Source organism: Bubalus kerabau, chromosome 16 (genome assembly GCF_029407905.1).
Source record: "Bubalus kerabau isolate K-KA32 ecotype Philippines breed swamp buffalo chromosome 16, PCC_UOA_SB_1v2, whole genome shotgun sequence".
Lineage (NCBI taxonomy): Eukaryota > Metazoa > Chordata > Mammalia > Artiodactyla > Bovidae > Bubalus > Bubalus kerabau.
In genome coordinates, this window is record NC_073639.1 from 14,195,463 (window position 1) to 14,211,239 (window position 15,777).

Consider the following 15,777-nt stretch of genomic DNA (forward strand, 5'->3'; position numbering starts at 1 on the left):
ATATACCACACACACACAACACAAAACCACCAAGACAAAAGAAGCTATTAATAGAGAAAAGGAACAGAGAAGAACTACAATAACAGCCAGAAAACAATTAACATAAAGGCAATAAGTACATTCCTATCAATAATTGCTTTAAATGTAAAAAGACTAAATTTTACAATCAAAAGAGAGAAGGACTGAATGGAGACAGACTTCAGAAGACAGGGTACATATAAACTCAAAGTGAAAGGACATAAAAAAGACATTTCAATGGAAATAAAAGGAAGCTGAAGGAAACTCTACTCATATCAGACAAAATGTTCTTTAAAACAAAGACTGTAATAAAAGACAAAGAAGGGCATTATATAATGACAAAGGTGTTAATACAGCAAGAAGAGATAAGATTTATAAACGTATAAGCACCCAGTAGAGGAGCACAAGATATACAAAAGCAAGTATTAATGGGCATACAAAGAGATTAATAAAGGCAATACAATTATAGTGGGGGACTTTAACACCTCACTTACATCAGTGGGTAGATCATCCAGACAGAAAATCAATAAGGAAACACTGAATTTAAACAATGCATTAGATCAGATGGACTTAATACAAATACAGAACATTCCAACCAAAAGCAGAATATACACTCCTTTAAGGTGCACGTGGAACATTCTCCAAGAAGGTTACATGTTATTTCACTAGTTTCAAGGCTGAAATTACACATCAAGCATTTACTCCAACCACAGGGGCATGAAACTAGAAATCAATCACAAGGGGGAAAAAAAAAAGTAAAATCCACAAAATCATGATGGTAAGTAGGCTACTGAGGAACCAATGCATCAAAGAAATCAAAGGAGAGAGAAAAAATATTTAGAGATAAAAAGAGAAATACAACATGCCAAAATCAATGAGTTGCAGCAAAGAAAGTTCACAGCAAAACAGGCCTACCTTAAGAAATAAGAAAATTTCCAATTAGACAACCTAATTTCACATCTAAAGAAACTAGAAAAAGAAAAAAGTCCAAAGTCAGTAGAAGGAAGGGAATAATAGAGTGAATATAATCAAACAGAGATGAAAAAAAACAATAGAAAAGATCAGTGAAACTACAAGCTGGTTTTCTGAAAAGACAAACAAAAACTGACAAGCCTTTAGTTAGACTTACTGAGAAAAAAAGAGAGGACTCAACTAAATAAAATCAGAGATGAAAGATGGGAAGTAACAACTAGAGAAACACCAAGAATTGTGAAAACCTACTACAAACAATTATAAACTAACAAACTGTGGACAACCTAAAATAAATGGATCAATTCCTAGAAACATGCAATTTTCTAACACTAAATCATGAAAAAAGAGAGTATCTAAACTAGATCAATTACTAGTAAGGAGGTTGAAACAGTAATCAAAAATCTCTCAACAAACAAAAACCCAGGCAGATGGCTTCACTAGCAAATTCTACAAGACACTCAAAGATTTAAAACCCAGCCTGCTCAAGCATTTCCAAAAAAAAAAAAATGAAAAGGAGAGAAATCTTTCATGTACTTTTTATGAAGCCAGAATTACCCTGATGCCAAAACCAAATAAGAACACCACAAAAAAGAGAAAATTACAGGCCAATACCTGATGAATATACATGAAAAAAATTCTCAACAAAATCTTAGCAAATGAAAGTCAACAACAGATTAAAAGGATCTTACATCATTATCAATTAGGATTTATTCCAGGGATGTAAGATTGGTTCCAAACCCATAAATCAATCAATATGATACATCACATTAACAAAGCTAAAGAATAAAAACCATATGATCATCTCAATAGATGACAAAAAAAGCATTTCACAAAATTCAACATCCATTTATGGTAACAACTCTCAACAAAGTGCATGTAAAGGGCATGAACCTTTACATAACTGAGGCCATATGTGACAAATTCACAGCTAACATCATATTCTAACAGTGGAAATCTGAAAGTTTCTTCTGAAGATTAGGAGCAAGACTAGGATGCCCACTCTCACCTTACTTTTATTGAACACAGTACTGAAAGTCCTAGTCACAATAATTATGTAAGAAAAGAAATAAAAGACATCAAAACTAGAAAGGAAGAAATAAAACTGTCACTATCCACAGATGACATAATACCATATATAGAAAACTCTAAAGCTTCCATCAAAAAAAAGACTGTTAGAATAAATGAATTCATTAAAGTTGCAATACAAAATCAATATATAGAATTTTGTGGCTTTTATATACACTAACACCAAACTACCAGAAACAGAAATTAAGAAAACAATCCCATTTAAAACTGCATTAAAAATAATGAAATACCTGGTAATTAATTTAACCAAGGAGGTGAAAGACCTGTAAACTGAAAACTATAAGACACTGGAAAGAAATCAAAGGAGACACAAATAAATGGAAAGATATTCCATGCTCACAGATTAGAAAAATATTGCTAAAATATCCATGCTATCTACAGATTCGATGAAATTCCTATCAAAATGCCAATGGCATATTCCACAGAATAGGAACAAATACTTCTTAAAATTGTATGGAACCCAAATAGACAAAACAATCTTGAGATGGAATGGGGAGGGAGGAGGGAGGAGGGTTCAGGATGGGGAACACATGTATACCTGTGGCGGATTCATTTTGATATTTGGCAAAACTAATACAATTATGTAAAGTTTAAAAATAAAATAAAATAAAAAGAAAATTTTACAAAAAAAAAAAACCAATCTTGAGAAAGAACAACAAAGCTGGAGGTGTTATACTCCCTTTATTCCAAGTATACTACAAAGCTATAGGAATCCAAACAGTATGGTACTGGAACAAAAACAGACACACAGGTCAAAAAAAAACAGAACTGAGATTCCAGAAATAAACTTTCACACACATGGACAATTAAGTTATGGAACAACATAATTGTAAATGTAACATAAAATGTAGAAATGACAGTCTCTTCAATAAACAGCACTGGGAAAACGAGACAGCCACATGCAAAAGAATGACCAGACACAAAAATTAACTCAAAATGGATTAAACACTTGAATGTAAGAGCTGAAACCATAAAATACCTTGATGAAAACATAGGCAGTAAACTCACTGACATTGGTCATAGCTAATTTTTTTGTGGATCTGACTCCAAAGGCAAGGGAAACAGAAGCAAAACAAACAAAGGAGACTATATCAATCCTGCACAGCAAAAGAAACTATCAACAGAATGACAAGGCAACCTACAGAATGGAAGGAGATATGAGCAAACCACATACACAATGAGGCTTTAAAATGTCAAAATATATAAAGAACTCATACAAATTAACAATAAAAACAAAAAATAAATAAAACGACCCATGTTAAAAATGGGCTGAGGGCTTCCCTGGTGGTCCAGTGGTTTAAAGCCGCCTTGCAAGGCAGGGGACACAGATTCGATCCCTGGTCTGAGAAGACCCTACATGCCGTGGGGCAACTAAGCCCATGAGCCACAACCCCTGAAGCCCACACGCCCTAGAGCCTGTGCTCCTCCAGAGAAGCCGCCACGATGACAAGCCCATGGACCGCAAAGAGGAGGAACCCCAAGTCACTGCAACTACAGAAAGCTCATGGGCAACAGCGAAGATCTAGGGCAGCCAAAAGTAAGGCAATAAATCAACACAACTTTAAAACGGGCAGGGAATACGAACACTTCCCAAAGAAGACATAGGAATGGCCAAAAGACACATGAAAAGATGTTCAACATCATCCATTATGAGGAAAATGCAAATCAAAATCATAATGAGATATCACCACACACCTGTTAGAATGACTATTATCAAAGATAAGAAAATGCTGGAGAGGCTGTGGAGAAGAGAGAACCCTGGAGCACTGCTGGTGGGAAAGTAACTTGCTACAGCCATTAGGGAAAAGAAACAGTTCCTCAAGAGACGAATGGAACTGCCACGGGACCCAGCTATTCCACTTCTGAGTATTCACCTGAGAACACAAAAACATTAATTCAACAAGACACATGCACCCCAATTTTCACTGCAGCATTATTTATAATAGCCAAGATATGGAAAACAACCTGTGTCCACTGACAGATAAATAGATATATCTATATATGTACCATGTATATTGCATATGTATATATGTAACTCAGCCATGAAAAAGAATGGAATCCTGATATCTGTGACAACAAAGAAGGACCTTGGAAGTATTTTGCTATATGAACTAAGCCAGAGAGAAAAAGACAAATACTATATTATTTCACTCACATGTGGGATCTTAAAAAAACAAAACAAATGAACAAAATAAAACAAATACACAGATACAGAGAACAGATTAGTGGTTCTCAGAGGGAAAGAGGGTTGGGAAGTGGATGAAACGGTTGAAGGTCAACTGTATGGTGATGGATGATAACTGACTTATGGTGGTGATTAACCTCTAGTGTGTACAGATGTCAAATTATAATGTACATCTGAAATCCATATAATTAAAAAAGAGGTAGTAAGGACATAAATTTGGAGTGGGCAGATGAAAACAAAAACACAACATACATTAACTTTTTTAAAGTTACTTTACTACCAACTTCTGAGGAAATAAAAACACAGGAACATAAGTAGAGAATAAAATAAAAGGGAGCCTTTGATTTTTTTCATCTACTTTTTAGCATTGAGCAGCCTACCTTGTATTTCACTATTTCACTGACTTAGCTAAAGCTACTCAGCTTTAAGGTTTTGAGACTATAAAATGCCATATTAAAGTGAACAATATGGCTTCTACAAAATAATAAGATAAGAATTTCAGAATAGATTTAACAGTTGCTCTAGAAATCTAGCTAGATACTATATCCATTTCAGTTCATATTAATCATCAACAGCGATCCTTAGGAAACTAAATTGTAAAGTTTTCTGCAAATAACAAGTCTAATACCATTAAATCACATATTAACAAAGGAAAATAATGAGCCTGCGTATGCAGTATGGCTAAATGTGCCAATGCCAATTAAACCTTTGCTAAAGTAAAGATACTAAGTATCTGTAATTAAATTTGCAGGGGCGGGTATTAAAAAAAAAAACATAATAAGAACCACGTGTAACAGCAGAGGGTGTCTCTCCCAGTTCACACAGGTGAAGCCAGGACTCTCCGCCTTTCAAGCCTACCCTACTTCCGCTCATGCCATCAGGCTTGCTGACTGGTAATAATGACTTTCTGATTTGCTACATGCTAAACTGAAACCAATCTTAAGTGTTTTCCAGGGTTGGCTGTTCCGTACATCACATATTATATTTTCACACCCTACTGCATGCAGAAGAAGAAATAACATACTACAAACCACTTCACTCAAATACCAAACCTGTGACCAAAAAAGCTTAAGAAAATCCTCAAAGAACACAACACTGCAAAGCAACTATACTCCAGTAAAAAGTTAAAAAAAAAAAAAAAAAAAGAAAGAAAGAAAGAAAAAGAAAATCTCTAGTCATCCAAACTAATTCCTTGAATCTTGGCAAATAAATTACCTAACTTTAAACAAAAATAATTTGTACTGGACTTCATTAAATCTAACTTGTACTACAGTGAATAAATGGGGTGGGGGGGAGGGTAGAAACACACTTGCATTTAAATTTTCTATTAGACTCAAACCAAATAATTTGGAAAAATAAATCAACCAAAGGTGGCTATAACGCATACTTTAACCAAAACTAGACAAACATGAGAAGTGACCCAATGACCATGAATAAGAAAAAATGCATAAAAATATTAAACTTTTGAAAATTCCAAATAGAGCTGACAATTAGATGACTCAAACTACTGAAAAACATTTAGTTCTGATGATAAGAGATTTTTTTTTGAAAGGGTAGAGTTTTCAGTACGCTAAGTAATCAATAACAAAGCTCTTTAGTATTCTTTTTCTGTATGCTTCCTTTCAAAAGCATTTTCACCACCTCTTCATTTATTTCCTTTTTTAGAATATGCGGAATATGGCTCCTACTTTGTTCTCTCTGAAACAATCCTTTTTTACACAACTTGAGTTTCACTAAAGCTGAGCTACAAATAGTTGGGGTGAGGGGAGAAGATAAATAACAGTTTTTAATTGCTTTATCTTATGACCTGTGAGATAAAATCACTCCATGACCAAAATCATGAACTTTTGTGATTATAACAACATTCAAAAAAAAAAAAACAAAGGCTGAAATCAAGAATTAACATAAAGTTTATAAAAAGACAAAATGTAGATTAAAACATCATATAAGTAGTGAATATAAAGACAGACTAAAGGAATAAATATCTTTCAATCTTTTTTCCTTATAATTAAAAATTTTAAACAATTATTATGTAGCCTAAAAATTAGAAAAGCTATGATTGTACACCATTTTGAATATATCCATAAAAAATATGCTAAATACCACTTCAGCAGTTTCTTACCCATTAATAATAATCACTCAGCAACCCAATGACCAAGAGATTAGTAAACTATATCCACATGACTGGATACTCGGATTCAATTGCTAAAAATACCTGCCCCCCAAGTAGATGCAACTCTAAAACCAAAGGTCCCTCCTTGGTCATTTCTTTTATGAAATGAGAGTCAATTCGATTTTGCTCAAAGTTGATGAGCCTGTGTAGGTACTGTTTCATGTCACCTTGATTTCTTTCCCCCGCCTACTTTCCAACATTTGCCTCATTCACTGATCTTTTAACACTTCCACCAGAGGACAAGTGAGATAGAAGTCAAGGTGCAATTCAAACCAGTCAGCTTTACTCCTTATTAGCAACTCTGTAGAAACAGTGAATGTGAGGGGAAAAACAAAAAAAAGAGGAGAGGATAAAAAGTTAGCTGGACTCAGAAGCTGAAACTAAGGACTAAAAGGCAGCTCTGAAACTAGAGGTTGCTTTAAATCAGAGGGCTTCCCTGGTGACTCAGATGGTAAATAATCCGCCTGCAATGTGGGAGACCTGGGTTCAATCCCAGGATCAGGAAGATTTCCTGGAGAAGGGAATGGCTACCCACTCCAGTATTCTTGCCTGGAGAATTCCATGGACAGAGGAGACTGGCAGGCTACAGTCCATAGGGTCACAAAGAGTTGGACATGACTAAGGGAATAACACAACAAATCATGCCCTTACTCTGCAAAATGTGGATGTGATTGTAAAACTAACACTTGTATCACATGCACGGATGTCTTAAATACTTTAAAAGAATATTGGAAAGCCTTAGTCCTCCTGCACAGACCCCCTGGGAGTTAAAGACACATGTCACTCGCTGGCTTGGATCTTTGGATAGCAGCTATACAGCTGCTTATGATGGAGGTACTGGATTTGTTTCTATCTTCATTTCTTCCCTCCCTTTGACAATCACTTCATACCTCCAAGCCAATAAAACCTTGGTAGTTGCAATCTTATTCTGCACACCAATGACCACATGGTTACAAATCAGCAACTGGGTGTGTCCAATGAGCTCACAGCCTTGTTTTGTAAGGATCACTGTTTAAAATTCCAATTTGAGACAGGTGGCAATACTGAGACAGGTGGCAACCACAGAGCAGCAGTGAGCTGGAACAGGGTGGTTTGGATGGAAAGTGAGGGCTTCCACTGATCAGAGTCCCGGTGCAGCCTGGTCCGCTCAGTCGAGCCCCGCCCGTGGCCAGTTTGCCACCTCTGCCACAGGATAAGACACCTGCCTCAGGAGAAAGTCAGAAACCTGGGCCAAGGATGGTGCGGAAGCACAGACCCAGTGCAAGCGTGGCCCTGCGCCTTTGATCTCAACGCACTGAGCATCAGACTGGATCTGCTCCTCTCGCAAAAGAGCTGCTTTCACTTTAGCTCCTCTTCCATTCGTCTCAGGGTTATGTAACCTCACAGGAGGTCACACAAGCCTCCCAAAAAAGAAACGTAAGCTGTCTTTTTCAAAGTAGAAAAAGATCCATGCATAACAAAGACAAACACAAACTGAAACTTTGCATGCTCTCCCTGACACAAAAGCTTTACCCTCCCTGTTAATCTAAAAAAATTATAATCTTAAGGGTAGAAGGAAGCTAAAAACACAAAGGATGGGAAATGATGGCCTGCCCTGGGGACAAAGGATAGAAGAAAAATGTAACGAACATCTTACCATCTTCCAGTTCAAGACAGAGATTATATACGGCCACGGGTCTCTTAGTCCTCTGGCCCTGCCTCTTTGATTGTCTCGGCGGAGCATTTGGGGGTGCTGACAGGGGGCCTGGCTCAGGCAATGTGGCATCAGGCGGGGTCCTAAAAATCTGCCATTGGAACACAAAGGACATTAATTGTTTTCCATGAACAGAAACTTGGGTTTTGCAACAGTATACCAATCCCAAACAACATTTGATTTGGAGTCCATCCAAAATGGGCTGCTGGAGCCAAAAATCCATGCCTTTAAATTTTGGGCATAAGTCATAAATCTTGTATTTATTTTTTAACAGAAGATTTCAAAATAAAATTTCTCATTAACAGTAAGTAAAAGCAACATCAAATCATTATATTTCAAAATAGAGTCATGCCCAAACTAAACAAGTCTAATTATCTCCACCAGATGTAGACAATACCATAGCTCTTCATCCACAAAGGAAGTAACCAGGATAAAACACTAAAAACAAATATCTCATTCAATTTCACACAGGGTTATATTTATGCCAAAATGCTAGTTTCAATTTTTTTTTTCAAACTACATAAACAGAAACATACGACTGCAAATATTTTTTACACATTTAAAAATAGCCTGTGCTTATGAAATTACCTTTCGGAGTCCACATACATTTTTCATAAAATGCTCTGTATGTTTAATCAATTTGTTTAATACCCTCCAACCTCTCTTAAATATTTCCCCTCTATTTTTGAAACCTAGAATATCAGCACCTTCATTATCTACAGTGTCATTCATCTGTCAGCAACAACAACATTAATTAAAATGTGCTGATTCTTTTCTTAGCAAATTTTTTTTCTTTGAGAATCGCAAGCTGCACCATGCGTGCATCCTAAATCGTTTGTCTGACTCTGTGACCCTATGGACTGTATATAGCCCGCCAGGTTCCTCTGTCCGTGAGATTCTCCAGACTACTGGAGTGGGTTGCCCTGCCCTCCTCCAGGGCATCTTCCCTACCCAGGGATCAAACCCATATCTCTTAGTCTCCTGCGCTGGCAAGAGGGTTCTTTAGCATTAGTGCCACTTGGGAAGTTCCAAACTGTGCCATAAAGGGAAGCATATCATAGAGGTGATTTATAATAAAATTTCCATTGCTGCCAAGACCTGAGTTCAGAAGCTTCCCATCCCCAACACTGGAGTCCTTTCAGCCTTCAATGAAGTCCTAATATAAAACATTTAGACATCACCCTAACAGACACTGTATCTCCAGAGCACTGACGTTCTAAATGTAGATACTTGGAGAAAGTCAGCTAGCATCAAATAAACCATAAATATAAAACTCACAATAAAAGGCACTCAGTGAAAGCCCCCTTGTTGCACGGAGATTATTATTTATGCATGTGAATAAAAATAGGTGTATGACCTGTGTATACAAGTGAGGTACCACATATATGTATCACATTGAATAGCTAACCAACATGTCAGAGTTATACTCACACTCTACAAGTTCTCATCTAAAAGCTATCATATACCAACAGAAATAAACAATTTCAACAGAGCTTTTGCTTTATAGTACCATACTGCCCCCTCATGTGTAAACGGAATAAAAAATGGTTTAAATTACTATGGACAAATATTTGCTTGGGAAAATTTAATTCTGTGCTCCAACTGGTAACCTGCTAATACCATATTTCCACAGACTCTGTGCTCCAATAGGGTGCTCTGGCAAACAGCAACTACTTATCTGCCTTAAAACCCCCTTCTGTGTACACGGTCGTGCTCAGCTGGCTCTACTGCCACGTGTCGTCACCGCAATCGAGGAAGGCTGCAGAGTGACGGGAACAGGAGAGAATGTAGGTGGTGGAGAGGATGACAGCAGTGAAAGGGGGAAGCAAAGATGGGGAAACTTGATCCCATGAAAAGAAACTAGCACCTGCGTGTGACCAACGTTGGGAAGAGCCTGCGGTCTTGTGTTCAATCTTTACAAACATGGCACCTGCCTCTGGGATGTTACTGGAACAGGAAATCAAACAACACAGAGCCAGTGTCCCCAAAGTATCAACAGTGGAAAGGGTATATACGAAGAAACAGTGCTGGAGACCTGATAACCGTCTAAGCAGACCTTCCTGGAAGATCACACTGATTGGAATGATGTGGATGCTGACCCCCGTTTCGCATCCCCTACCTCCCCCACCACACAGGGTGAGGGTGTGGGGAGTACGGTGTGAGAGCAGTCCCAGTCTGCAGAGCCAGACAACCAAGCAAATCAGGACCCAGGGGTGTGACTCCTAGATTCCTGGGGGGGCTGATCCAAGACATCCCAGGGCTCGGCATCCAGAAGATACGAAACAGTTCAGTTTACATCAGAGCATCCAGGAGAATATTCAGTTAGTTAAGTGGCTCAGTCCTTTCCGACTCTGCGACCCCATGCACTGCAGCATGCCAGGCTTCCCTGTCCATCACCAACTCTCAGAGCTTGCTCAAACTCATGTCTATAGAGTCGACAATACCATCCAACCATCTCATCCTCTGTCGTCCCCTTCTCCTCCCACCTTCAATCTTTCCCAGCATCGGGGTCTTTTCTAATGAGTCAGTTCTTTGCATCAGGTGGCCAAACTACTGGAGCTTCAGCATCAGTCCTTCCAAGGAGAATATTACTCAGCCATAAAAAAGAAGAAAGCCTGCTACAAGCAACAATGTGGATGAGGGCACTGTGCTCAATGAAATAAGTCAGACAAAGACACATATGATCTCACTTACATTGGACTCTTAGAAAGAAAGAAAGCTCAGAAAAAAACAAATTCATAGAAACAAAGAACAGATTGGTGGCTGCCAGAGGCAGCTCCGGGAATGGGTGAACGTAGTCAAGATGTACAAACTTCTTTGAGTTATAAAATAAATAGGTTCTGGTGGTGTCAAGTCCACATAGTGACCACAGTTACCAGGACTATATCATATACTTGCAAGTTGCTAAGAGAGTAGTCTTAAAAGTTCCCATCACAGGAAAAAAAAATTGTGTGACTATGTGACGTGTGTAACTAAACTTACTGGGGTAATTTTCACAATATATACTCGTATTAAATTAGTTGTACATGGTCAACTAAAACAACATTATATGTCAATTATAAAAATGAAGGAGGGAGTATATCTAAGAATGGGTTTTGGGCTTTGGTGGGGGGAGGGTGGGAGTGGTTCTGTTTTTCTGTGATTTGCATTTTAAAGCTACCCAGGTGGTTCTTTTGTGTAGTCAAGGCTGAGAAACAATGATAGTCATTCCACAGTCATTCCACTTTTCTTGGATGGACTAAATCTATACTGAAACACCAGAAAAGTTGTTTCAGAAAAACTGGGCCTGGACATATGCAATCAGTTCCTTGGATCTTCCCAAATCCTAATCAGGTGTGAAATATTTCAAAGATTCTAATGACCCACCATTCTCTCAATAAACTCTATGCGAATTAGCTTTCAAAGAGCTAACCTATTAGCAGATTGGTGGTGGTGGTGGTTTGCTCAAAATTCTCCAAGCAAGGCTTCAAACAAACAGTACCTGAATTGTGAACTTCCAGATGTTCAAGTTGGATTTAGAAAAGGCAGAGGAACCAGAGATCAAATTGCCAATATCACTGGATCATAAAAAAGCAAGAGATGTTCCAGAAAAACATCTATTTCTGCTTTAATGACTATGCCAAAGCCTTTGACTGTGGGGATCACAACAAACTGTGGAAAATTCTTAAAGAGATGCGAATACCAGACCACCTGATTTGCCTCCTGAGAAATCTGTATGCAAGTGAAGAAGCAACAGTTAGAACCGGACGTGGAACAATGGACTGGTTCAAAATTGGTAAAGAAGTATGTCACGGCTGCATACTGTCACCCTGCTTATTTAACTTAATGCAGAGTACATCATGCGAAATGCCAGACTGGGTGAAGCACAAGCCGGAATCAAGACTGACAGGAGAAATATCAATAACCTCAGATATGCAGATGACACCACCCTTATGGCAGAAAATGAAGAGGAACTGCAGAGCCTCTTCATGAAAGTGAAAGAGGAGAGTGAAAAAGCTGGCTTCAAACTTAACATTCAAAAACTAAGATCATGGCATCCAGGGCCATCACTTCATGGCAAATAGACGGGGAAACAATGGAAACAATGACAGACTTTCTTTTCTTGGGCTCCAAAATCACTGCAGATGGCAACTGCAGCCATGAAATTAAAAGACGCTTGCTCCTTGGAAGGCAAGCTATGACAAACCTAGACAGCATATTAAAAAGCAGACATATTACTTTGCCAACAAACATCCGTCTAGTCAAAGCAATGGTTTTTCCAGTTAGTCATGTATGGATGTGAGAGTTGGACTATAAAGAAAGCTGAGTGCAGAAGAATTGATGCTTTTGAACTGTGGTGTTGGAGAAGACTCTTGAGAGTCCCTTGGACTGCAAGGAAATCAAACCAGGCAGTCCTAAAGGAAATCAGTCCTGAATATTCATTGGAAGGACTGGTGCTGAAGCTGAAACTCCATTACTTTGGCCACCTGATGCAAAGAACTGACTCCTTGGAAAAGACTCTGACACTGGGAAAGATTGAAGGCAGGAGAAGAAGGGGACAACAGAGGATGAGATGGTTCGATGGCATCACTGACTTGATGGACATGAGTTTGAGCAAGCTCCGGGAGGTGGTGATGGACAGGGAAGCTTGGCATTCTGCAGTCCATGGGGTCGAAAAGAGTCAGACTAGACTGAGCAACTGAACTGAACTGGTGGTGGTTTAGTTACTAAGTTGTGTGCAACTCTTTGCAACCCCATGGACTATAGAGTACCAGGTCATTTCTTTCTCCAAAGGATCTTCCGGAGTCAGGGATCAAACCTGTGTCTCTTGCTTGGCAGGCAGACTCATTACCATTGAGCCACCTGGGAAGCCCATCATCAGATTAGGTGGTTCCAAAGCACAGATGATAACTTGAAAAGGTACTATCCTGGTTTTTAAGTCTTCCCAGTTATGGAGGTTTAGACATATTATTAAGAGTGTTTTCTCATCTTTTCATTTACATAGTAAGAGCCATAATATGTACATCTCAAGTTATTATAGGGATTTAATGAGATATTTATAAAGCATTTGGTACAGTACTTGGCACCATTAAGACACAGAAATAAATAGTAACTACTGTGTTATAATGGGATCACATCCAGTAAATAATAATAAAAATGAAGGCAGATCCTTATTGCCCTACTCAACTGCCATTTTAAGAGGTTGTTAATTCTTTGAGGTATTGAATATCCCTTAAATTCACTGTTTAGTTAGTTGAAAGTGTTTGTAGAAAAGCTCATCAAGCAACGGACTAAAAGGAAGCAATGAACAGCACCTCCTCAAAACTGCCAAGTCACCTAGAATCACACAATGGTTTCATATATTTACTTCTGTATTTTCACACTGAAATTTAGAATTTAAATTACTTCCTCTATCATTCAATACATTTCACATTAATAAACACCTACTAGGTGGGAGGCTCTCTCTGAAACAGTTTAACATTCTCAAGGACCTTTGAGGGAAGTATTACTCCTCATGGTTTTTTAAAATGATAAAAGCTGAAAGATTAGTCAGCTCAGAAGGCAGAGTTGGTATCGTAACTCTCAACTCTGATTTCAAAGCTCCTGTTGCACATTTAAAAAACAAACAAACTTAATTCTTAAGGAAAAAACCACCAATTATACTGTCCTATATCTATTCAGGAAAGTACATCTGGAGATTATCTATACAGAGTTACCATCATTGTGTTTCGGTCTCCTAGACATTTCAAAAATACGTTACCTTTCATATGCATTTAACCTTGTTTGCCAATGCACTGACCACAGTTCCCAATTCTTTTTTTTTTTTTTTTTTAGGCTGCAAATCTATGCTCTCATGGTTCTCTCTGAAACTTCAGAAATTATTTTAAAAGATACTTTTTTTTTTTTTTAGTTTTAAAAGATATCTTTTTAAATTCAAAAGAGGAGGAAAGAGTAAATTATTTACTTTAAAGTGCTGTCTTCTTTCCTGGCAATCTGATTCTAACAGTTAAAATTTAGCTTATCTTGTTCTATATAGTCAAGACGTTTGTCTGCTTTAAATATAACATTGATTTTCCAATTCCAGAACCACTATGCTATGCTATGCTAAGTCACTTCAGTCGTGTCCGACTCTGTGTGACCCCATAGACAGCAGCCCACCAGGCTCCCCCATCCCTGGGATTCTCCAGGCAAGAACACTGGAGTGGGTTGCCATTTCCTTCTCCAGTGCATTAAAGTGAAAAGTGCAAGTGAAGTTACTCAGTCGTGTCCGACTCTCAGCAACCCCATGGACTGCAGCATACCAGGCTCCTCCGTCCATGGGATTTTCCAAGCAAGAGTACTGGAGTGGGGTGCCATTGCCTTCTCCGTCCAGAATCACTGCATGAATGCAAATTCCTCTACCTCCCAAGTCTCATTCCAAAATCATGCGACTCTCCCAACTTCCCCACATCATGACATCTTGGCTCTAGGGCAAAAGATGAACTCAAATCAAGCCTAGTCAAAATCTGTTTTTTCCAGGGTAGAAAATTTCTCCACAGTACCTATGTGTTTACGACATAAGAAAAACTCAAACCACACAATCCAATGACAAAAAACAAACATCCACACGCAGGCATGTCAGGTGAAGAAGTGCTTACTCGGGCCTCTGAAGAGTGCTAGCATAGGCAGACGTCTGGCACTGCTGCTCAGTCACAGATTCCTCAGACTTAACAAACCGGATGCTTATGCCCATGGGATGCAGCCACACACATAAATACCTCCCTGGGTCGTTCAGGCTCTGCTACCAGGGGCCTGAGTGGAAACAACCAGGTGACCTCTGCCGGAAATACCTTGCAGAGAATAGGAAACAAGAATGGGCTTCTGCAAATGTCACTTCAGTATCCAACTCAAGCCTAGAGCATTTGGTTCAGCTGAAATCTCATGGACAGAAGAGCCTGGGGGGGCTACAGTCCATGGGGTCACACAGAGTTGGACATGACTTGGCGACTAAACAACATCATCATGGATAAAGGAAGCTAAAGGGAATGAGGTCATTCTTTTTTAAAAAGCTCTTTCTCTAGAAGAGTTCAGTGGTCTTTCCTGTGATAGGGAGATTACTAATATGTTTGTACATTCCTGGCACCTTGAATAGTAGCAGTTGCAACTACTGGGTACTTGGAGTGTGACTGACACTTTGCCCGGTGCTTAACTCACAAAGAGCTGAGCCCCGATTTCCTGGCTCCAGCATGCCCGTCTTCATCACCGTGCCCGTCCACCTCCAACACTACCCAGTTATATCAGGCCCCATTCATCTTATGTCCTTCCTGGTGATGTCATATCTCATATAACTACATCTATCCGTAAACAGGTTCAATAAGAAGACATTGGAAATCCGTGCATATTCTCCTTAGTAAACCTTTAATATAGAAAGGAGGGACAAATAAAATATCCAATCTCTTTTTTTTTTCATACAAAACTACATTGGTATATACCTGAAACTAACACAACATTGCAAATCAACTATACTCCAGTGAAAATTTAAAAAAATAAAAAATACAACAGACTAGGGAAAATAAGTAACAGAAAGGAAGCAGACTCACAGATACAGGGAAGAAACTAGTGGTTACCAGAGGGGAGAGGGAATGGGGGGAGGGACAACACAGGGGTAAAGAATTAAGAGGCACAAAATAT

General features: G+C 38.6%; 1 protein-coding gene across 15 annotated transcripts in view; it reads right to left on the minus strand.

The window, feature by feature from the left end:
- The window catches only part of ARHGAP10 (Rho GTPase activating protein 10), a 390,783-nt gene that overhangs the window by 66,407 nt on the left and 308,599 nt on the right, over positions 1–15,777 (minus strand). For 13 of the 15 annotated variants that reach the window (XM_055550841.1, XM_055550840.1, XM_055550839.1 and 10 more), the window contains one exon: positions 8,071–8,218. In XM_055550841.1, the coding sequence (XP_055406816.1) occupies positions 8,071–8,218 (148 nt within the window). Of the gene's footprint in view, positions 1–2,734; positions 3,951–6,155; positions 6,736–8,070; positions 8,219–15,777 lie in introns of those variants that run through there. The other 2 variants (XM_055550854.1, XM_055550852.1) reach the window with 2 other exon arrangements.